The 25,411-nt window shown below is 48.1% G+C and overlaps 1 protein-coding gene across 2 annotated transcripts in view; it reads right to left on the reverse strand.

Annotated features, from left to right (window-relative positions):
* Positions 1-24,750, reverse strand: part of OTOG (otogelin) — a 175,693-nt gene extending 150,943 nt beyond the window's left edge. For both annotated transcript variants that reach the window (XM_083164586.1, XM_083164585.1), the window contains exons 1-4: positions 22,545-24,750; positions 22,315-22,372; positions 21,757-21,811; positions 2,222-2,297 (exon numbers count right to left, since the gene is read on the reverse strand). In XM_083164586.1, coding sequence (XP_083020712.1) covers positions 2,222-2,297; positions 21,757-21,811; positions 22,315-22,372; positions 22,545-22,614 — 259 coding nt within the window. In that variant the 5' untranslated portion in view covers positions 22,615-24,750. The remainder of the gene's footprint in view (positions 1-2,221; positions 2,298-21,756; positions 21,812-22,314; positions 22,373-22,544) is intronic.
* Positions 24,751-25,411: the final 661 nt, after the last annotated feature.

Here is a 25,411-nt window from a genome sequence, read left to right on the forward strand (position 1 = left end):
AACCAAATATTAACTGTATTAACACATGACTAGCTTGCGGTACCTGTCTACGGAGATATTTTGATTTTATATAAAAGTGACCTATGATTAAATCCCAACACTGCCAACTACATCATGGTATCACATTGGGACATATGAGGATCACACTTCTATTACTTCAAAAATCATCTCATAAGTCAAAACCGGCATTACTGACTTTATCACTCTATATTCACGCCTGACTTTATCACTCTATATTTTTGCGGCGCTATATTTTACAGTGATTACAAGGAACAGCTATCATGTGAGTGCACTAGGTGACTATATACCTCATTCTAAGGTCATAGTCAGTTGTCACAGATCAATACCTTAATGACTATAAAAAACACAGTGGTTAATTCTTTCGAAAACCTTTCCTTTTCCCCTCCATCCCTTCCCTTTCAATTTATGACTGTCCCTATAAATCACCGATTGGATTTAATTCTGCAGATTGTTGGTTATTACTTTCATTAGGAAATAATGAACACACAATTTTAATTTAATGTCAGGTGTATCAGGAAACCCCTCCGCTTTCATCGGAACACCTGGATGGGCAGGTGCGGACGCTGTGGTGACCTTACGGGGCTATCCGGGGAGTTCCCTACATCATCCTGAACCAAGGATCCATCTCACACAATTTCCAGCTCAGTGATTTGTTCATTAAAATTCTCCACCAGGCTGCTTGGTTAATAGCTTGCCGGCATAATATAACCATCATTAATGAAATACAGGACGCGTTTACGGGCAGAAGTAATCGCATCCTTCTGTCTGACATTTCCACGGGTCTCCGCCCAGTTATTATAGCGATTTATTAAAGGGCAACATGTCATGAGATGAAGTTACCGGAGTCGCTCCCGGCCTGGACAACAACCAATAATAATAAGGAATTCAGCCGGGAGCCGGACAGGGCTCATTCTGTGGGAAGGGGGCAGTGTCTGGAGTCAGAGGGGGAGATGTATCAAAGATTGGAGGGAGATAAAGTAGCAGCCAATCTGCCCCTAACTGTCAGGTTGCAAATGGTGCTTGAAAAATGACAGGTGCTGATTGGTTGGTGCTTTGTCTTTTTCTCCTCCATAGTGAAATCTGTATAAGAACAGTGGATAAGTCCCGGCAGACTCTCGCAGTATCGTTACCAGTGACACCCACTCAGCCTTATAGGAGATCTACTGGGGATGTGTGCGACTATAAGCTGCGTATGCCCCAAGTATACCCTAGCTGTGTAATGTGGGTACTGGGGTATCTGCAGCTGGTGCCCTGAGTATACCCTAGCTGTGTAATATGGGCACCGGGGTATCTGTAGCTGGTACCGGGGTATCTGCAGCTGGTGCCCTGAGTATACCCTAGCTGTGTAATGTGGGTACCGTGGTATCCGCAGCTGGTGCCCTGAGCATACCCTTGCTGTGTAATGTGGGTACCGGGGTATCTGCAGCTGGTGCCCTGAGCATACCCTTGCTGTGTAATATGGGCACCGTGGTATCTGCAGCTGGTGCCCTGAGCATACCCTAGCTGTGTAATGTGGGTACCGGGGTATCTGCAGCTGGTGCCCTGAGCATACCCTTGCTGTGTAATGTGGGTACTGGGGTATCTGCAGCTGGTGCCCTGAGCATACCCTAGCTGTGTAATGTGGGTACCGGGTATCTGCAGCTGGTGCCCTGAGCATACCCTTGCTGTGTAATGTGAGTACCGTGGTATCTGCAGCTGGTGCCCTGAGCATACCCTTGCTGTGTAATGTGGGTACCGGGTATCTGCAGCTGGTGCCCTGAGCATACCCTTGCTGTGTAATGTGGGTACCGGGGTATCTGCAGCTGGTGCCCTGAGCATACCCTAGCTGTGTAATGTGGGTACCGTGGTATCTGCAGCTGGTGCCCTGAGCATACCCTTGCTGTGTAATGTGGGTACCGTGGTATCTGCAGCTGGTGCCCTGAGCATACCCTTGCTGTGTAATGTGGGTACCATGGTATCAGCAGCTGGTGCCCTGAGCATACCCTTGCTGTGTAATGTGGGTACCATGGTATCAGCAGCTGGTGCCCTGAGCATACCCTTGCTGTGTAATGTGGGTACCGGGGTATCTGCAGCTGGTGCCCTGAGTATACCCTTGCTGTGTAATGTGAGTACCATGGTATCTGCAGCTGGTGCCCTGAGCATACCCTTGCTCTGTAATGTGGGCACCGGGGTATCTGCAGCTGGTACCGGGGTATCTTACCACACTTTACTTTGGGTGTCCTCCGTGCCACAGGGGAGAGTAGCACTGCAGGTAATCTCTGTGTTGTTCTGGATTCCTAAATAAAGAAAAAGGTGAATACATGAACATGTGGGAGGACCGGTCTCACTCCCCTGATTGCTATGGATACCACTGGTGTATGACTCCCCTCCCACCAACCAGATTACACACCACGTTATACACAAAAAACATTGGTCGTTCATTACTGCAAATTACCACCACGTTCCATACTGTCCCCTCAGCACCCTGTGTCACAGTCATTGCTGTCCTCTTACCACCTCATGTGTGTCACAGTCATTACTGTCCCCTCAGCACCCTGTGTCACAGTCATTGCTGTCCCCTCAGCACCTCATGTGTGTCACAGTCATTACTGTACCCTCAGCACCCTGTGTCACAGTCATTGCCGTCCTCTTACCACCTCATGTGTGTCACAGTCATTACTGTCCCCTCAGCACCCTGTGTCACAGTCATTGCTGTCCTCTTACCACCTCATGTGTGTCACAGTCATTACTGTCCCCTCAGCACCCTGTGTCACAGTCATTGCTGTCCCCTCAGCACCCTGTGTCACAGTCATTGCTGTCCCCTCAGCACCCTGTGTCACAGTCATTACTGTCCTCTTACCACCTCGTGTGTCACAGTCATTAGTGTCCACTCAGCACCCTGTGTCACAGTCATTGCTGTCCCCTCAGCACCCTGTGTCACGGTCATTGCTGTCCTATAACCACCTCATGTGTGTCACAGTCATTAGTGTCCCCTCAGCACCCTGTGTCACAGTCATTGCTGTCCTCTTACCACCTCATGTGTGTCAGTCATTTCTGTCCCCTCAGCACCCTGTGTCACAGTCAATGCCGTCCTCTTACCACCTCATGTGTGTCACAGTCATTACTGTCCCCTCAGCACCCTGTGTCACAGTCATTGCTGTCCCCTCAGCACCCTGTGTCACAGTCATTACTGTACCCTCAGCACCCTGTGTCACAGTCATTGCCGTCCTCTTACCACCTCATGTGTGTCACAGTCATTACTGTCCCCTCAGCACCCTGTGTCACAGTCATTGCTGTCCTCTTACCACCTCATGTGTGTCACAGTCATTACTGTCCCCTCAGCACCCTGTGTCACAGTCATTACTGTCCCCTCAGCACCCTGTGTCACAGTCATTGCTGTCCCCTCAGCACCCTGTGTCACAGTCATTACTGTCCTCTTACCACCTCGTGTGTCACAGTCATTAGTGTCCACTCAGCACCCTGTGTCACAGTCATTGCTGTCCCCTCAGCACCCTGTGTCACGGTCATTGCTGTCCTATAACCACCTCATGTGTGTCACAGTCATTAGTGTCCCCTCAGCACCCTGTGTCACAGTCATTGCTGTCCTCTAACCACCTCATGTGTGTCACAGTCATTACTGTCCCCTCAGCACCCTGTGTCACAGTCAATGCCGTCCTCTTACCACCTCATGTGTGTCACAGTCATTACTGTCCCCTCAGCACCCTGTGTCACAGTCATTGCTGTCCCCTCAGCACCCTGTGTCACAGTCATTGCTGTCCTCTTACCACCTCATGTGTGTCACAGTCATTACTGTCCCCTCAGCACCCTGTGTCACAGTCATTGCTGTCCCCTCAGCACCCTGTGTCACAGTCATTACTGTCCCCTCAGCACCCTGTGTCACAGTCATTGCTGTCCTCTTACCACCTCATGTGTGTCACAGTCATTACTGTCCCCTCAGCACCCTGTGTCACAGTCATTGCTGTCCCCTCAGCACCCTGTGTCACAGTCATTACTGTCCTCTTACCACCTCATGTGTGTCACAGTCATTGCTGTCCTCTTACCACCTCATGTGTGTCACAGTCATTGCTGTCCCCTCAGAACCCTGTGTCACAGTCATTGCTGTCCCCTCAGCACCCTGTGTCACAGTCATTACTGTCCTCTTACCACCTCATGTGTGTCACAGTAATTACTGTCCCCTCAGCACCCTGTGTCACAGTCATTACTGTCCTCTTACCACCTCATGTGTGTCACAGTCATTGCTGTCCCCTCAGCACCCTGTGTCACAGTCATTGCTGTCCTCCTACCACCTCATGTGTGTCACAGTCATTACTGTCCCCTCAGCACCCTGTGTCACAGTCATTGCTGTCCTCTTACCACCTCATGTGTGTCACAGTCATTACTGTCCCCTCAGCACCCTGTGTCACAGTCATTGCTGTCCCCTCAGCACCCTGTGTCACAGTCATTGCTGTCCTCTTACCACCTCATGTGTGTCACAGTCATTACTGTCCCCTCAGCACCCTGTGTCACAGTCACTGCTGTCCTCTCAGCACCCTGTGTCAGTCATTGCTGTCCCCTCAGCACCCTGTGTCAGTCATTACTGTCCTCTTACCACCTCATGTGCGTCACAGTCATTAGTGTCCCCTCAGCACCCTGTGTCACAGTCATTGCTGTCCCCTCAGCACCCTGTGTCACAGTCATTACTGTCCTCTTACCACCTCATGCGTGTCACAGTCATTAGTGTCCCCTCAGCACCCTGTGTCACAGTCATTGCTGTCCCCTCAGCACCCTGTGTCACAGTCATTGCTGTCCTCTCAGCACCCTGTGTCACAGTCATTACTGTCCTCTTACCACCTCATGTGTGTCACAGTCATTAGTGTCCCCTCAGCACCCTGTGTCACAGTCATTTCTGTCCCCTCAGCACCCTGTGTCACAGTCATTGCTGTCCTCTTACCACCTCATGTGTGTCACAGTTATTGCTGTCCCCTCAGCACCCTGTGTCACAGTCATTGCTGTCCCCTCAGCACCCTGTGTCACAGTTATTACTGTCCTCTTACCACCTCATGTGTGTCACAGTAATTACTGTCCCCTCAGCACCCTGTGTCACAGTCATTACTGTCCTCTTACCACCTCATGTGTGTCACAGTCATTGCTGTCCTCTCAGCACCCTGTGTCACAGTCATTGCTGTCCCCTCAGCACCCTGTGTCACAGTCACTACTGTCCTCTTACCACCTCACGTGTGTCACAGCAATTACTGTCCCCTCAGCACCCTGTGGTCACAGTCATTACTGTCCTCTTACCACCTCATGTGTGTCACAGTAATTACTGTCCCCTCAGCACCCTGTGTCACAGTCATTGCTGTCCCCTCAGCACCCTGTGTCACAGTCATTGCTGTCCTCTTACCACCTCATGTGTGTCACAGTCATTACTGTCCCCTCAGCACCCTGTGTCACAGTCATTGCTGTCCTCTCAGCACCCTGTGTCACAGTCATTGCTGTCCCCTCAGCACCCTGTGTCACAGTCATTGCTGTCCTCTTACCACCTCATGTGTGTCACAGTCATTACTGTACCCTCAGCACCGTGTCACAGTCATTGCCGTCCTCTTACCACCTCATGTGTGTCACAGTCATTACTGTCCCCTCAGCACCCTGTGTCACAGTCATTGCTGTCCCCTCAGCACCTCATGTGTGTCACAGTCATTACTGTACCCTCAGCACCCTGTGTCACAGTCATTGCCGTCCTCTTACCACCTCATGTGTGTCACAGTCATTACTGTCCCCTCAGCACCCTGTGTCACAGTCATTGCTGTCCTCTTACCACCTCATGTGTGTCACAGTCATTACTGTCCCCTCAGCACCCTGTGTCACAGTCATTGCTGTCCCCTCAGCACCCTGTGTCACAGTCATTGCTGTCCCCTCAGCACCCTGTGTCACAGTCATTACTGTCCTCTTACCACCTCGTGTGTCACAGTCATTAGTGTCCACTCAGCACCCTGTGTCACAGTCATTGCTGTCCCCTCAGCACCCTGTGTCACGGTCATTGCTGTCCTATAACCACCTCATGTGTGTCACAGTCATTAGTGTCCCCTCAGCACCCTGTGTCACAGTCATTGCTGTCCTCTTACCACCTCATGTGTGTCAGTCATTACTGTCCCCTCAGCACCCTGTGTCACAGTCAATGCCGTCCTCTTACCACCTCATGTGTGTCACAGTCATTACTGTCCCCTCAGCACCCTGTGTCACAGTCATTGCTGTCCCCTCAGCACCCTGTGTCACAGTCATTACTGTACCCTCAGCACCCTGTGTCACAGTCATTGCCGTCCTCTTACCACCTCATGTGTGTCACAGTCATTACTGTCCCCTCAGCACCCTGTGTCACAGTCATTGCTGTCCTCTTACCACCTCATGTGTGTCACAGTCATTACTGTCCCCTCAGCACCCTGTGTCACAGTCATTGCTGTCCCCTCAGCACCCTGTGTCACAGTCATTGCTGTCCCCTCAGCACCCTGTGTCACAGTCATTACTGTCCTCTTACCACCTCGTGTGTCACAGTCATTAGTGTCCACTCAGCACCCTGTGTCACAGTCATTGCTGTCCCCTCAGCACCCTGTGTCACGGTCATTGCTGTCCTATAACCACCTCATGTGTGTCACAGTCATTAGTGTCCCCTCAGCACCCTGTGTCACAGTCATTGCTGTCCTCTTACCACCTCATGTGTGTCACAGTCATTACTGTCCCCTCAGCACCCTGTGTCACAGTCAATGCCGTCCTCTTACCAACTTATGTGTGTCACAGTCATTACTGTCCCCTCAGCACCCTGTGTCACAGTCATTGCTGTCCCCTCAGCACCCTGTGTCACAGTCATTGCTGTCCTCTTACCACCTCATGTGTGTCACAGTCATTACTGTCCCCTCAGCACCCTGTGTCACAGTCATTGCTGTCCCCTCAGCACCCTGTGTCACAGTCATTACTGTCCCCTCAGCACCCTGTGTCACAGTCATTGCTGTCCTCTTACCACCTCATGTGTGTCACAGTCATTACTGTCCCCTCAGCACCCTGTGTCACAGTCATTGCTGTCCCCTCAGCACCCTGTGTCACAGTCATTACTGTCCTCTTACCACCTCATGTGTGTCACAGTCATTAGTGTCCCCTCAGCACCCTGTGTCACAGTCATTGCTGTCCCCTCAGCACCCTGTGTCACAGTCATTGCTGTCCTCTCAGCACCCTGTGTCACAGTCATTACTGTCCTCTTACCACCTCATGTGTGTCACAGTCATTAGTGTCCCCTCAGCACCCTGTGTCACAGTCATTGCTGTCCCCTCAGCACCCTGTGTCACAGTCATTGCTGTCCTCTTACCACCTCATGTGTGTCACAGTCATTGCTGTCCCCTCAGAACCCTGTGTCACAGTCATTGCTGTCCCCTCAGCACCCTGTGTCACAGTCATTACTGTCCTCTTACCACCTCATGTGTGTCACAGTAATTACTGTCCCCTCAGCACCCTGTGTCACAGTCATTACTGTCCTCTTACCACCTCATGTGTGTCACAGTCATTGCTGTCCTCTCAGCACCCTGTGTCACAGTCATTGCTGTCCCCTCAGCACCCTGTGTCACAGTCATTGCTGTCCTCCTACCACCTCATGTGTGTCACAGTCATTACTGTCCCATCAGCACCCTGTGTCACAGTCATTGCTGTCCTCTTACCACCTCATGTGTGTCACAGTCATTACTGTCCCCTCAGCACCCTGTGTCACAGTCATTGCTGTCCCCTCAGCACCCTGTGTCACAGTCATTGCTGTCCTCTTACCACCTCATGTGTGTCACAGTCATTACTGTCCCCTCAGCACCCTGTGTCACAGTCACTGCTGTCCTCTCAGCACCCTGTGTCAGTCATTGCTGTCCCCTCAGCACCCTGTGTCAGTCATTACTGTCCTCTTACCACCTCATGTGCGTCACAGTCATTAGTGTCCCCTCAGCACCCTGTGTCACAGTCATTGCTGTCCCCTCAGCACCCTGTGTCACAGTCATTACTGTCCTCTTACCACCTCATGCGTGTCACAGTCATTAGTGTCCCCTCAGCACCCTGTGTCACAGTCATTGCTGTCCCCTCAGCACCCTGTGTCACAGTCATTGCTGTCCTCTCAGCACCCTGTGTCACAGTCATTACTGTCCTCTTACCACCTCATGTGTGTCACAGTCATTAGTGTCCCCTCAGCACCCTGTGTCACAGTCATTTCTGTCCCCTCAGCACCCTGTGTCACAGTCATTGCTGTCCTCTTACCACCTCATGTGTGTCACAGTTATTGCTGTCCCCTCAGCACCCTGTGTCACAGTCATTGCTGTCCCCTCAGCACCCTGTGTCACAGTTATTACTGTCCTCTTACCACCTCATGTGTGTCACAGTAATTACTGTCCCCTCAGCACCCTGTGTCACAGTCATTACTGTCCTCTTACCACCTCATGTGTGTCACAGTCATTGCTATCCTCTCAGCACCCTGTGTCACAGTCATTGCTGTCCCCTCAGCACCCTGTGTCACAGTCACTACTGTCCTCTTACCACCTCACGTGTGTCACAGCAATTACTGTCCCCTCAGCACCCTGTGGTCACAGTCATTACTGTCCTCTTACCACCTCATGTGTGTCACAGTAATTACTGTCCCCTCAGCACCCTGTGTCACAGTCATTGCTGTCCCCTCAGCACCCTGTGTCACAGTCATTGCTGTCCTCTTACCACCTCATGTGTGTCACAGTCATTACTGTCCCCTCAGCACCCTGTGTCACAGTCATTGCTGTCCTCTCAGCACCCTGTGTCACAGTCATTGCTGTCCCCTCAGCACCCTGTGTCACAGTCATTACTGTCCTCTTACCACCTCATGCGTGTCACAGTCATTAGTGTCCCCTCAGCACCCTGTGTCACAGTCATTGCTGTCCCCTCAGCAGCCTGTGTCACAGTCATTGCTGTCCTCTTACCACCTCATGTGTGTCACAGTCATTACTAGAGACAGGATTATATGCATTTGCATATTTGCATATGCATTTGCATATTTTGCCCATTCTCACTGGTTATTGCATATTTTACCAAAACTCTAGTGATGGTGCATATTTTAGGCCCAGCCCTCTTCCCACCCGCGAGTCACAGCACTGCTTTGCCCTGCTGCTGCTGGCCAGGTAGTGGTAGAGTGTGCAGGCCGGGGCAATATGTGCACAGTGTGGGGAACCTTGGATGTACGATATGTCTGACACTGCTCTAGGCTGCCAATCCATGTTGATAAATGTCAGTCGGGGCGGATGCCATTACGAAGCTCCTGAACTTTTGCCTGCCCCTGGCCTGGGACTTTACACCAAGAGACAGACTTCTGCAGCAGAGTAGGCGGGCAGAAGGGTTGTGATATCACGCGGCGTGGAGAAAATGCTGTGTCACAGTGAGTATGGGGCGCAGGGAGGAAGCCTTACACTGCGCCGCCCTCACACGCTATGCTGACATTTGATCCATCAGCGCTGGAGATGAGGGTCCGTGCAGTTGATGCAAGAAGAGCTTTGGACGCTGCAGTATGCTGTAGCAGCCAGCATACTGACATCTGCAGATGCTGTGGGCCTATTTTTGAGGTTTATTTGCAACTAATTGTATGCTGATTTTTAAATAAATAAGTAAAAAATTACTTTTTTTTATTATTTAATGTAGCATATTTTAACACTTTAACATGCATATTTTAAGTATTTTTCATGCATATTTGCATGCATATTTCAAGCTTTTTTTGTTGCATATAATCCTGTCTCTAGTCATTACTGTCCCCTCAGCACCCTGTGTCACAGTCATTGCTGTCCCCTCAGCACCCTGTGTCACAGTCATTACTGTCCTCTTACCACCTCATGTGTGTCACAGTCATTAGTGTCCCCTCAGCACCCTGTGTCACAGTCATTGCTGTCCCCTCAGCACCCTGTGTCACAGTCATTGCTGTCCTCTTACCACCTCATGTGTGTCACAGTCATTACTGTCCCCTCAGCACCCTGTGTCACAGTCATTGCTGTCCTCTTACCACCTCATGTGTGTCACAGTACTGTCCCCTCAGCACCATGTGTCACAGTCATTGCTGTCCTCTTACCACCTCATGTGTGTCACAGTCATTACCGTCCCCTCAGCACCCTGTGTCACAGTCATTGCTGTCCTCTTACCACCTCATGTGTGTCACAGTACTGTCCCCTCAGCACCCTGTGTCATTAGTGTCCTCTTACCACTCCATGTGTGTCACAGCTTTTAATGTCCTCTTACCCCCCGTTTGTCAGTCATTAGTGTCCTCTTACTGCCCTGCGTGTCAACAGTCATTGGTGTCCCCAACTGCCAGGTTTCACAGTTCTTGATCTCCCTCTGATAAATGCGAGTTTGGGGTTTATGGCTAAAATCTTGCTCATGAAATAATCTTTCCTCAGAGACAGAGACTGAACATAAGTTGAAAAAGAGGGATAACTTTTAATCTATGTGCCCAGGAGTCTACGTTTCAGGGCTCGGCGGCCCCAGCATCAGGACAGCAATGCCTGGACATACAGAGATGATCTTGTCAATTAGCGCTATTCTCACCGATGGAGGCAGTGATTGGGGTCAGGGGCGGATTTAGGGATGAGGGCGCCCCTAGGCACAACAATAATGTTTACTAAGTAGGACAGTTTATAGGGGCAGTATCTGCATGTCCTATCCATTTACACTCTATTTAAGATGGAATTTGGTACAGTACAGTGGATATTTTGCAGTTATTGGTACATTTTGCATACCTCCCAACATGACCCATTCCAGGAGGGACAAAATGCTCTGTTCCTGGACTTCCTTGCCAGCTTCAGATGTGCAGCTGCAGCACAGTCCAAAATTCAATAGGGGAGCTATATCAACTGTCACTCCAAACACTGACAGACACACTATAGCCAGGGACTCACTGACAGTTGGTGTGCCACCCCTCTTGGCACTTTGGGCTGTGCTGTGGCTGCAACTGTCGCTGGCTAGGAAGTCCAGATACAGAGCAATTTGTCCCTCCTGGAATGGGTCATGTTGGGAGGTATGCATTTTGGGCTGACAGTACTATCACAGGCATCCAAGTGCTGCCCCCAAACATGTGCCGCCCCTAGGCACGTGCCTCACGTGCCTAATGGGAAATTCGGCTCTGATTGGGGTGCAGAGATTTGGGTCATTCAATGATACTGTATGTACTACAGTAGCAGTGTCTGCAAAATGACAAATACCCTGCATTTACTAGAATGCATTCATAGATTCTGCCAAATAATTCTGCATGACAAATCTGTATTTCTAGTGCAGGGAAATGTTTGACTGAAGCCACATGCTGCCTGGGTGTAACATACAAAACGGTATAATGACTCGTTTACATCTGGGCATTCCTAGTGTGCGCAAGCATACATGGCCGATAAAGTTGATTCTATTCTATTCTAATGAGGGGGCTCCTCATCTATAAAGATTCACTCACAGCTAAGAACTTGTCCCATTTCGCTCCTGTTAGATGTTATTAGAGGGTCTCTGGCTGCTGCCTATTGAATTTCCTCTCTCCTCCAGGTGAAATGAGAGATCAGAGAGTTGATCTACGATCCCAGCACATTTGCCGGCATCTTTCCCATGTAATCTTTGCGCTGCAGACAAATAAGAGCTGGACTCTGTCCAAACGCTGGAAACTTGTGCAGAAATGCACAGATCATGTAGAACCGCTCTCCAGCCACAGCCCGTTCCCCCATCAGATAAGCTTTCATGGTACGATGAATCGCTCTCATGAGCCGGAGGAATCATTGTCGGCTTACTCTGCAGATGATTTAGAAGAATTACTGTATTCCAAAGACAGGGAATGGTTCTCCAAAAAGTGGAAGACCCGGATTCATAAGTGTTCCGGATAACGGATCCCAAATCGGTATTAGAAATAAGAATATTTTTTTTGCATGCGCTGAGCTCCTGATTTACTAGGACACAAAATAAACCTTTTCTCTGTACATTCCAACATAATGTCTGAAGACAGTCACTGACGTTGTGAGATCTAGTGGCACTGCCCCATCACTGAGGCTTACTGTCCAGAGCCTCCAGTACTACAACCCCCATCAGAATACTTTCTCGAGGAGAATAGACGCGGATAAAGTGACATTTCAGTGATGACAAGTATATGATAGACACAAGAAAGTACATTTCTTATCATTTTACTGCCCTCCACAAATCCCATTTGTATAGGTGTCAGGGGAACACGTTTCTGTACCCCAGTGTCGGGCACAGGTGGATAATACCCAAACTGAAAAATCTTTAGCCTTGTTTTCTCTGCAGATTACATGGGACACATCTATAGCTGTAGAGTAGGAAAAGGATCAGTAGGTAATACAGGAATATGGAGGTTATAGAACTGTGTATAGGGGTGAGTAGATTTACTGCTAAACTCAGCTTTTAGTATTACCACTTAGCAGCACTGGCTCAGTGGTCAATATTACTGCATCACATAACTGGCCCAGTGGTCAATATTACTGCATCACAGCACTGGCCCAGTGGTCAATATTACTGCATCACAGCACTGGCCCAGTGGTCAATATTACTGCATCACAGCACTGGCCCAGTGGTCAATATTACTGCATCACAGAACTGGCCCAGTGGTCAATATTACTGCATCACAGAACTGGCCCAGTGGTCAATATTACTGCATCACAGCACTGGCCCAGTGGTCAATATTACGGCATCACAGAACTGGCCCAGTGGTCAATATTACTGCATCACAGCACTGGCCCAGTGGTCAATATTACTGCATCACAGCACTGGCCCAGTGGTCAATATTACTGCATCACAGCACTGGCCCAGTGGTCAATATTACTGCATCACAGAACTGGCCCAGTGGTCAATATTACTGCATCACAGCACTGGCCCAGTGGTCAATATTACTGCATCACAGCACTGGCCCAGTGGTCAATATTACTGCATCACAGCACTGGCCCAGTGGTCAATATTACTGCATCACAGCACTGGCCCAGTGGTCAATATTACTGCATCACAGCACTGGCCCAGTGGTCAATATTACGGCATCACAGAACTGGCCCAGTGGTCAATATTACTGCATCACAGCACTGGCCCAGTGGTCAATATTACTGCATCACAGCACTGGCCCAGTGGTCAATATTACTGCATCACAGAACAGGCCCAGTGGTCAATATTACTGCATCACGACACTGGCTCAGTGGACACTATTAGTGCATCAAAGCACTGGCTCAGTGGTCACTATTAGTGCATCACAGCACTGGCTCAGTGGTTAGCATTGCTGCCTCACAGCACTAGCTCAGTGGTTAGCATTGCTGCCTCGCAGCACTAGCTCAGTGGTTAGCATTGCTGCCTCACAGCACTGGCTCAGTGGTTAGCATTACTGCCTCACAGCACTGGCTCAGTGGTTAACATTGCTGCCTCACAGCACTGGCTCAGTGGTTAGCATTACTGCCTCACAACACTGGCTCAGTGGTTAACATTGCTGTCACAGCACTAGCTCAGTGGTTAGCATTACAGCCTCACAGCACTAGCTCAGTGGTTAGCATTACTGCCTCACAGCACTGGCTCAGTGGTTAGCATTGCTGCCTCACAGCACTGGCTCAGTGGTTAGCATTGCTGCCTCACAGCACTGGCTCAGTGGTTAGCATTGCTGCCTCACAGCACTGGCTCAGTGGTTAGCATTGCTGCCTCACAGCACTAGCTCAGTGGTTAGCATTGCTGCCTCACAGCACTAACTCAGTGGTTAGCATTACTGCCCTACAGCACTAGCTCAGTGGTTAGCATTACTGCCTCACAGCACTGGCTCAGTGGTTAACATTGCTGCCTCACAGCATTAGCTCAGTGGTTAGCATTGCTGCCTCACAGCACTGGCTCAGTGGTTAGCATTGCTGCCTCAGAGCACTGGCTCAGTGGTTAGCATTGCTGCCTCACAGCACTGGCTCAGTGGTTAGCATTGCTGCCTCACAGCACTGGGTGTTGGGTTTATCAGAACGTTATCTACCTGGAGTTTTTATCCTCCATGTGTTGTAGTTTTCTCCCAAGGATGACTTAATACATCTGGTGCATAGACAGATTGCTGAGGAAATAATATGGTAAGAAGATCACACGTATTGCTGACCGCGATGCGGTGATGGCAAAAATCTGCCTCATCCCCAGTGTAATGGATATTTCGGCAAATTGACCCCTCAAAGACCAAGCCCTTCTCCATCATTTCCATGGCAGGGAGACTTCTGCTGAATGAAAGCAGCGGAATATTTGGGATATATTCCAGGTGTCTCTCATAGCGATAAACCATTCCCGGAGATAAGAAATCTCAACATGCTATTTTGTACGTTTTTGTCATCGGAAACTAGGAGGAAGATGAAAGGGTGGGCAGAGGAAGAGGGCAAGCTTCCTAAGATGGCACAGGGCAGCAAGTTGGCATCAGGCCGGGCTCTAATTGAAATCGAAGCTTCTCCATTGTGACAATGAAAACAGATACACTCTGCAGCAATGAGGAAGAGAAGGCGGCCAGGACTACAGGAGAATCCGGCGTCTCTGGGGAGAAACCGCTCTCATACTCTCGTATTCTAGGTAAAAAAAAAAAGATTAAGCGCGATGAAAACACAACTGACACGTCGCCATAACAACACATTGTTGTGTATTTCTATGGCGCCTTCCGTCGTCTAACATAACGCAAGTTGTGCACTGGGCAAGGGGCAGCTGGATGGTAAAGCTTTATGAAGAACAGAGGGGAAACAAACGCCATATTGGCTGAGGGTGGTAGCCACCCTGTTCAGTATAAGCCATAATAAACTTTTCATCAAGAGCTATGGTGGTGCAGCAAAGGACGGCTAGTTAAGTCAACATCACTGGACGGTCCAGTCACTGGTATAGTACTGGATTGTGGTAGGGACACCTTGACTGTTAGTGTGCCTTGAGATCCACACACTTAAGCTGGGTACATACCGGGCCAACCGCCCAGACACACAGCCAGATGCGCAGATATACAGTATATGTAGCGGTATCAACTATGGGCAGTGCTGCACAGCCGACACAATATGTCGGTGAATGACATCACCCACAGATCAGAAAACAATATATCGTCCAAAGGAATCCACAAAATTGTCCAATGTGTAGGTACCATTAAACAGTCGACATTTAGACATTCACACCAGAAACTGGAACTGTTAATTTGTGTAATACAGACCATCCCCTCAGCGGATTATATCTTTGTACTGTTTGGTACTTTATTGTTTTTGAATCATAAATTGTATCAATCAAAAAAAAACAACCAGAAACCATATTGGAACCGTCAATCATCGGATTCATATTAAATATACCATATTTTAGGTGAGATCATCAAAGAATGTTAAAATATTTAATATTCTCGATTTCCCGACCTGGCTGCTATTGGGGGATGGGGAAAGAGTAGCAATAGGTCCCTAATTTATATGGGCCATTAGTTTTTACTACTGTATATATATTTTGACTAGATCCCCCATCAGAGAGATATACCCCAGCTGAGCAATGGAGAATATATAGACCTGGCCCATGATGGTTCCACCACCTTGGATGCCATACCATCAAAAACAAGTAACATCAGATCCCCATTCTCATAGCAGCACATTTTTTTAATTTGGTAACAATATTGGGGCGAGCCAGGTGCCTCTGCTACTACTGCAGTCTGCACACGTTAAAGTCGAAATGGATGGAAAAGTATAAATCCGGGCACACAGTAGCTGATATCGTCCATGACTGATATCCTTAATGATCTCCTTTGAACTGGCTGTAACTCCCTGAGCAAATGATATTGGTCCTCATTCTGGTTGGCTCTGTCCCTGGCAAACACGCAATGGGAACTGTTGTTACTGCACTGCGCAATCGCATATTCGCAGGGCCTTTGTATGGGTGCCTACAGTGATGTACATAGTCGCCATGGTGTTCGCACAGGGGGGGGGGCATGCCCCCCCCCCCAAAAAGTGGGTGTGCCCACAAAACCGCTGCGAGTCATCATGCAAACACAGACGGTCCCCTCACTCTCAGGACACATGTAATACAGACAGTCCAGGTGTCCCCTCACTCTCAGGACACGTGTAATACAGACAGTCCCGGTGTCCCCTCACTCTCAGGACACATGTAATACAGACAGTCCCGGTGTCCTCTCACTCTCAGGACACATGTAATACAGACAGTCCCGGCGTCCCCTTACTCTCAGGACACGTGTAATACAGACAGTACCGGGGTCCCCTCACTCTCAGGACACGTGTAATACAGACAGTCCCGGCGTCCCCTCACTCTCAGGACACGTGTAATACAGACAGTCCCGGCGTCCCCTCACTCTCAGGACACGTGTAATACAGACAGTCCCGGCGTCCCCTCACTCTCAGGACACGTGTAATACAGACAGTCCCGGCGTCCCCTCACTCTCAGGACACGTGTAATACAGACAGTCCCGGGGTCCCCTCACTCTCAGGACACATGTAATACAGACAGTCCCGGCGTCCCCTCACTCTCAGGACACGTGTAATACAGACAGTCCCGGCGTCCCCTCACTCTCAGGACACGTGTTATACAGACAGTCCCGGGGTCCCCTCACTCTCAGGACACATGTAATACAGACAGTCCCGGCGTCCCCTCACTCTCAGGACACGTGTAATACAGACAGTCCCGGCGTCCCCTCACTCTCAGGACACATGGAATACAGACAGTCCCGATGTCTCCTCACTCTCAGGACACGTGTAATACAGACAGTCCCCGTGTCCCCTAACTCTCAGGACACGTGTAATACAGACAGCCCGGTGTCCCCTCACTCTCAGGACACATGTAATACAGACAGTCCCGATGTCTCCTCACTCTCAGGACACGTGTAATGCAGACAGTCCCAGCGTCCCCTCACTCTCAGGACACGTGTAATACAGACAGTCCCGGTGTCCCCTCACTCTCAGGACACGTTACACAGTGACATCACCTGTCCTGTCTCATTGTGCACTACACCTGTATTACACATATATACATCAGTCACCCCCATACACTGTACTCAGTGACATCACCTGTCCTGTCTCATTGTAAACTATACCTGTATTACACATATATACATCAGTCACCCCATACACTGTACTCAGTGACATTGCCTGTTCTGTCTCATTGTACACTACATCTAAATTACACATATATACATCAGTCACCCCCATACACTGTCCTCAGTGACATCACCTGTCCTGTCTCATTGTACACTACATCTGTATTACACATACATACATCAGTCACCCCCATACACTTTACTCAGTGACATCACCTGTCCTGTCTCATTGTACACTACATCTGTATTACACATATATACATCAGTCACCCCCATACACTGTACTCAGCGACATCACCTGTCCTGTCTCATTGTACACTACATCAGTATTACATATACATACATCAGTCACCCGGATACACTGTACTCAGTGACATCACCTGTCCTGTCTCATTGTACACTACAACTATATTACACATATATACATCAGTCACCCCCATACACTTTACTCAGTGACATCACCTTTCCTGTCTCACTGTACACTACATCTGTATTACACATATATACATCAGTCACCCCATACACTGTACTCAGTGACATTGCCTGTTCTGTCTCATTGTACACTACATCTAAATTACACATATATACATCAGTCACCCCATACACTGTACTCAGTGACATCACCTGTCCTGTCTCATTGTACACTACATCTGTATTACACATATATACATCAGTCACCCGGATACAATGTACTCAGTGACATCACCTGTCCTGTCTCATTGTAAACTACACCTGTATTACACATATATACATCAGTCACCCGGATACAATGTACTCAGTGACATCACCTGTCCTGTCTCATTGTACACTACACCTGTATTACAAATATATACATCAGTCACCCCATACACTGTACTCAGTGACATTGCCTGTCCTGTCTCATTGTAAACTACACCTGTATTACAAATATATACATCAGTCACCCCATACACTGTACTCAGTGACATTGCCTGTCCTGTCTCATTGTACACTACACCTGTATTACACATATATACATCAGTCACCCTCATATACTGTACTCAGTGACATCACCTGTCCTGTCTCATTGTACACTACATCTAAATTACACATATATACATCAGTCACCCCCATACACTGTCCTCAGTGACATCACCTGTCCTGTCTCATTGTACACTACATCTGTATTACACATATATACATCAGTCACCCCCATACACTGTACTCAGTGACATCACCTGTCCTGTCTCACTGTACACTACACCTGTATTACACATACATACATCAGTCACCCCCATACACTTTACTCAGTGACATCACCTTTCCTGTCTCACTGTACACTACACCTGTATTACATATACATACATCAGTCACTCGGATACACTGTACTCAGTGACATCACCTGTCCTGTCTCATTGTACACTACATCTATATTACACATATATACATCAGTCACCCCATACACTGTACTCAGTGACATCACCTGTCCTGTCTCATTGTACACTACATCTATATTACACATATATACATCAGTCACCCCATACACTGTACTCAGTGACATCACCTGTCCTGTCTCATTGTACACTACATCTGTATTACACATATATACATCAGTCACCAGGATACAATGTACTCAGTGACATCACTTGTCCTGTCTCATTGTACACTACATCTGTATTACACATACATCAGTCACCCCCATACACTGTACTCAGTGACATCGCCTGCCCTGTTTTATTGTACACTACATCTGTATTACACATATATACATCAGTCACCCCATACACTGTACTCAGTGACATCACCTGTCCTGTCTCATTGTACACTACACCTGTATTACACATATATACACCCGTCACCCCATACACTGTACTCAGTGACATCACCTGTCCTGTCTCATTGTACACTACACCTGTATTACACATATATACATCAGTCACCCCATACACTGTACTCAGTGACATCATCTGTCCTGTCTCATTGTACACTACATCTGTATTACACATATATACATCAGTCACCCCCATACACTTTACTCAGTGACATCACCTGTCCTGTCTCATTGTACACTACATCTGTATTACACATATATACATCAGTCACCCCCATACACTGTACTCAGTGATATCACCTGTCCTGTCTCATTGTACACTACACCGGTATTACACATATATACATCAGTCACCCACATACACTGTACTCAGTGACATCACCTGTCCTGTCTCATTGAACACTACATCTGTATTACACATATGTACATCAGTCACCCCATACACTGTACTCAGTGACATCACCTGTCCTGTCTCATTGTACACTACACCTGTATTACACATATATACATCAGTCACCCCCATACACTGTACTCAGTGACATCACCTGTCCTTTCTCATTGTACACTACCCCTGTATTACACATATACTGTATACTGTACATCAGTCACCCCCATACACTGTACTCAGTGACATCACCTGTCCTGTCTCATTGTACACTACATCTGTATTACACATATGTACATCAGTCACCCCATACACTGTACTCAGTGACATCACCTGTCCTGTGTCATTTTACACTACACCTGTATTACACATATATACATCAGTCACCCCATATACTGTACTCCGTGACATCACCTGTCCTGTCTCATTGGCCCTTATTCTGATCGGTGCGGATATATCCGCGTGCGTTCGGCCCGCCGATGTTTTGTGTCTGCGCATGTGCAGAGGCGTCTCTGCGCATGTGCGAGCGGGGCGTACGGCCAAATCCCGCATGATATGTGAACACTCCGAACAGGGGGTGGAGAGGGGCGTGAAGGGCTATTTGGGCTCATTACCATATGCATACGCCCCGCGTTTCATGGGAGTTCCCATGCAAACGCTGGGCGTACGTATGGTAATGCGGCCGTGACGCACGTGTAGGGGGCGGACATATGACATCGCCGGATGTCAGCTGCCCGCCCAGATCCCTGCTTTTGCACGGAAAAATGTCCGTGTGGTCTGAGGTTGCGGGTGCTGGTGGAGCACTCGGTCCTGCATTCGATGGTCTGCGACCATCGAATGATGGGGGAGGTTCCCTGAGATGGAGGAGGCGTATTCCGTGTAAAATACAAGTGTGGTCCGTTCGGCCAGCTTCTTACCGCATACGGACGGAGTTGGCGATCCGTATGGAAGGCGGGGTTTCGCACGCACGGTCCTGGCCGCATAATCGGCTCTGGCCGCACCGATCAGAATAAGGCCCATTGTACACTACACCTGTATTACACATATATACATCAGTCACCCCATATACTGTACTCCGTGACATCACCTGTCCTGTCTCATTGTACACTACACCTGTATTACACTTATATACATCAGTCACCCCATATACTGTACTCCGTGACATCACCTGTTCTGTCTCATTGTACACTACACCTGTATTACACATATATACATCAGTCACCCCATACACTGTACTCAGTGACATCACCTGTCCTGTCTCACTGTACACTACACCTGTATTACACATATATACATCAGTCACCCCCATACACTGTCCTCAGTGACATCACCTGTCCTGTCTCATTGTACACTACATCTGTATTACACATATATACATCAGTCACCAGGATACAATGTACTCAGTGACATCACCTGTCCTGTCTCATTGTACACTACACCTGTATTACACATATATACATCAGTCACCCCCATACACTGTACTCAGTGACATCACCTGTCCTGTCTCACTGTACACTACACCTGTATTACACATATATACATCAGTCACTCCATACACTATACTCAGTGACATCACCTGTCCTGTCTCATTGTACACTACACCTGTATTACACATATATACATCAGTCACCCCCATACACTGTCCTCAGTGACATCACCTGTCCTGTCTCATTGTACACTACATCTGTATTACACATATATACATCGGTCACCCCCATATACTGTACTCAGTGACATCACCTGTCCAGTCTCATTGTACACTACACCTGTATTACACATATGTACATCAGTCACCCCATACACTGTACTCAGTGACATCACCTGTCCTGTCTCATTGTACACTACATCTGTATTACACATATATACATCAGTCACCCCATACACTGTACTCAGTGACATCACCTGTCCTGTCTCATTGTACACTACATCTGTATTACACATATATACATCAGTCACCCCCATATACTGTACTCCGTGACATCACCTGTTCTGTCTCATTGTACACTACACCTGTATTACACATATATACATCAGTCACCCCCATACACTGTACTCAGTGACATCACCTGTCCTGTCTCATTGTACACTACACCTGTATTACACATATATACATCAGTCACCCCCATATACTGTACTCAGTGACATCACCTGTCCTGTCTCATAATATATATTACATTACACATCATATTAATATTTCTTCATGTACACTTTGAGAAAGTGGGATATCTATGTATTGTACAAACAAAATCTTCTTCCTTCCACACACTACATGACACCAGTATTGTCACCTGCACATTGCACACACCTCTCTGTGCTTACACATTAGCCAGGTGTATATTGTATATTTATGTCTTTATTGTCCGGATCACGGCAGGTAATGCAGCGTCACGGCGCCATGTGTAATCTTGTATTAAACCATGTTGGACATGAAATGATAGCAGCAGGGATCTGCACGGGGAACTCGCTGTGTGAGAGATTTAATGTAACTTATAGATTTTATGTCACCTCTCTCCTGGGTTTCCTTACCTGGTTTCCTTGGGAAGTCGGATCTGCTTTCTGAAGTCTTGCACGGCTGTTGTTCCTGGGAAGGAGAGAACAAGGCTGGGTCTGTTCTGTCAGGGTAATCTCTACCTACCTCTGCTCATGCAGAACACATTCTATGCTGCACACAGGAATGCGCTTTATACTCCGAGCTATAGGAGAGTGGCTGTATGGGGATTCTATATATTAATTCTCTGCAGGATGTCGCACCATTATTCCTCGATATGGGTCATTGGGCACAAATCCGGCGCCCGTGGAGAAACGTGTCACATACAAGATGCCGTATCTGGCTGGCTGCGCCGAACGTCCATAAGAAAGTCACAATGACATGCTCCCGTGTGCGTACGGAGGCTTTGATACTGTAACAGGTTACTTAATACAGGGCAGTATAAATGACCGCGGAACACTACGATTCATATCACAGAGAAGTGCACAGTGGTCAGCATCGTACAATCAGATCCCTGTCTATACAGTACACTATATATTATACACAGACATTTACCCCCATGCCGAGCATTGCAAGGGGCAGATTTTCTAACTCACCTTTCCACAGGGCTCGGCGCAGAGGACCAAGGATTCGTTGTGACCTCAGAGAAAGAATCTGGAAGACAAAGGACTTTCAGTTACCAACAGGAACAAGACACAGCCAAGGCAGCCCGAGAACTATACAGAACCAGGGGCAATAATCAGAATATCGTCCACAAGCTGGTCCAGGTACAGCAGCCTTTAAGCTCACAGGTAAATCGGTGGCTGCCGGGGTAGGGGGTGCTCACCTGTTGGGATCCAGCTAGAAGTCATCAGGAAAAGCAGGAAGATGACGGGGTTTGGCAATGACCTCTCCATCCCTCCCGAGCAGAGAAGCCCCTGCAATGTGCTGCTTTACTGGAGCCAGGTGGGATAGTGACGGCCGGGGCTGGTCAGTGCGTACGGATCACATTACAGGACTCAGCTTCAGTTACCAATCCGGCCCCACCGAAGGTTTTCCTCCGTGTCCTATTGGTCGGGGACATCCAGCAGGACACGCAGACATACATTTCCCATAATTATAGGTAGGAGAGGGATGAGATCTTCCTGGATGTTACTAATCCAAACAGTTAATATACGGAATATTATAGACCGACCACGGGTGTCCCATATCTCTGCACTCTGTTCCTACACATTATTTCCTGCTACAGGGAACCCCTAGTTGTGAATTCCCTTTACAGAAACCATCACATGCTGTGGTCAGGTATCTGAGTGCCGCATAGATCAGGATTGCTCATTGCATTCCCTAATCTTGTGTGCAGGACACAGCAACGCCGTCCCGAAGGTACAGAAACCAGCTCTGACCAAGCAATGTATATGAGTGAGTGCAATCTCTTACCAGGTAATCTCTGTACTTCAGACAGGATCAGTTATGGGAAAAAGAGAATAAAATGCTGTACTGGGTAATTACTGGTGAAATCTACCAGTCCCAAGTCTACTGCGTATGTGTTACCTATCCACCAGAGTGCAGTAGTTTGGCCATCTTGTAGATGTACGTAAAGAGACTGTAACAAATTGTATCCAACCTTGGATAGTTGTGGTGCCTTATGTAGGGTACACACCAGAACGACCATGGTCAAACGATGACGAGAAACTATTCCCCTTGAACTTCCTGGGAGCTTCCGGGAAGTCCCCGACTCGCGATCTGTAAAAACTCTGTTTTTGTGTGAGATGATCTCAATCCGATCCACACGATGTACATACGATCGACACCCACTCGGAGTCGGATAGAGGGATCTTTAGTGCAGCGCGTAGAATCTTCAAGGTCACCCTTCGACCGGCGGGGATGCGCATCGGATCAGAAGCGCATTGAAAACATGCTCAATTCTGCCCTTTTTTACATACAATCGATCGTTAGACGCATCGAAATAGGCAGAATTGACCCCAAATCGTCCTGGTGGTGCCCAGCATTAAGTTTGCCTTTAACTTGCACCATGCGATGATAATACTACGGTTTACATTTCACCCCATCTAATACATATCAAACATGTACATTAGGAACATACATTTATTATCATTAGGCTTTACCACCTGGGACACTCCTGAATTACACAAATTCTGCAAAGTTTGCTGGGTGTGGGCCAATGGTTACATTACTTTCCAGGATAGTTACTAGGTTCTTCTAGTGCTTCCCCCAGACTCCTGCACACCATAAGTGTGTACACATGGTGAGATTCCCTTGCTATTGGACTTAATGCTGTGTCCACACGGTGAGATTTGACATTAGATTTTGCCCAGTATTCAGTGCTCTTGATTCACCGCTTATTTCGGTAAATTGGGCTGTTTTTCAGCGAAACAATGATTTTTTTCTCAGAAAATGATATTTGCTGTATTCAATGTTCACTGTACGCCGAAAGTGATGCCGGACCGTTCTCCGTTCCATAGTCGCTGCAATTCGCTGGTGTATTTCAATGGGGTTTTGGCCCTCATTTACCGAGAGTGTATTCAATGCTAGGACGGAGAACTACTTTCATCATGATTTTCCGCATGGGGGTACAAATTCGCCGCCAGGGGCAGCAAACCCCTGACGAGGTGAATAGGGGGAGAGGGAGGGCTGGCAGCTGACTGGGAGGACGGAGAATCACGGCGAGCGCACGGTGAATCCAGAACAGGATTCGCTGCCGTGCGCTTCGAATACCGGCCTTTGACTATATACTCAAAATCGCATGCAGATCGCATACAGATCGCACAGGTTTTTTACCTTGCAATCCCGATGCGCGCACAAATCGAAATCCAGATAGACAGGGCAGCAATGACTATATAGTGAAAATCTAATGCAGATTGTATGGATTGTGGGAGTACCCAGAGGAAACCTACACAAGCGCCAAGATAATATAACCACTCAATACAGTAAGGGCTGCAGAGGGAATCAAACATATGATTGTTGTGCTAGGAGGCAGTAATGCTGACCATTATACCGAGAGTATTATATATATATACATACATGTACAATACATATTAATTTATTAAAGCAAATAAAATCCCGAAGGTATATTCTATATAATAAAGGTTTAGGCAGCTTCTCACCTCTATGGGGTGAATTTAAGTGTTTTGTGCTCAGGGGGCCACTAGATGGCACCCGGCAGAGCAATGCAAGTGCTGTCGGATGTGCACAGCCCCCTGCGCTGCCATTCCTGTTATGTTGGTGGGCTGGTAACTAGTAAAAGTATAAAAGCATAGATCAAGTTTATTATTTTTTAATTGGAAGCACGAGTAATGGCCACCGTACAGTAGTCCAAGGACAAGCCGTCCCCAATTATCCCTGATCTTCACAGACTGCTCCCCTGGAGAGCTCACTAACTTTTTGCACTTGAAGCTGCAGGCGGTGGGCAGTAGAATTTAAAAATTCTATTCAAAAGACTGGGCGGCTGCTTATTGGCTGAGAGCTCTTTCAGCCAATCAGCGGCCACCCAGTCTTTTGAATAGTATTTTTCAATTCTCCCTGTCACGCTGTATCGGATGCGATATATCGCAGGTGCTTAGCACCCGCAAAGTTCCTCTGATGGCCGCAGCCTCTCTGACTCCAATCCAAAGCGCACGGGACCGCACATCGGGTCCAATCAGATGTCATACATTTGCGATTTTGGACAATTCCACAATCGCGTAGTGTATGGGG

Source organism: Crinia signifera, chromosome 11 (genome assembly GCF_055691185.1).
Source record: "Crinia signifera chromosome 11, ASM5569118v1, whole genome shotgun sequence".
In the NCBI taxonomy this organism is placed as follows: domain Eukaryota; kingdom Metazoa; phylum Chordata; class Amphibia; order Anura; family Myobatrachidae; genus Crinia; species Crinia signifera.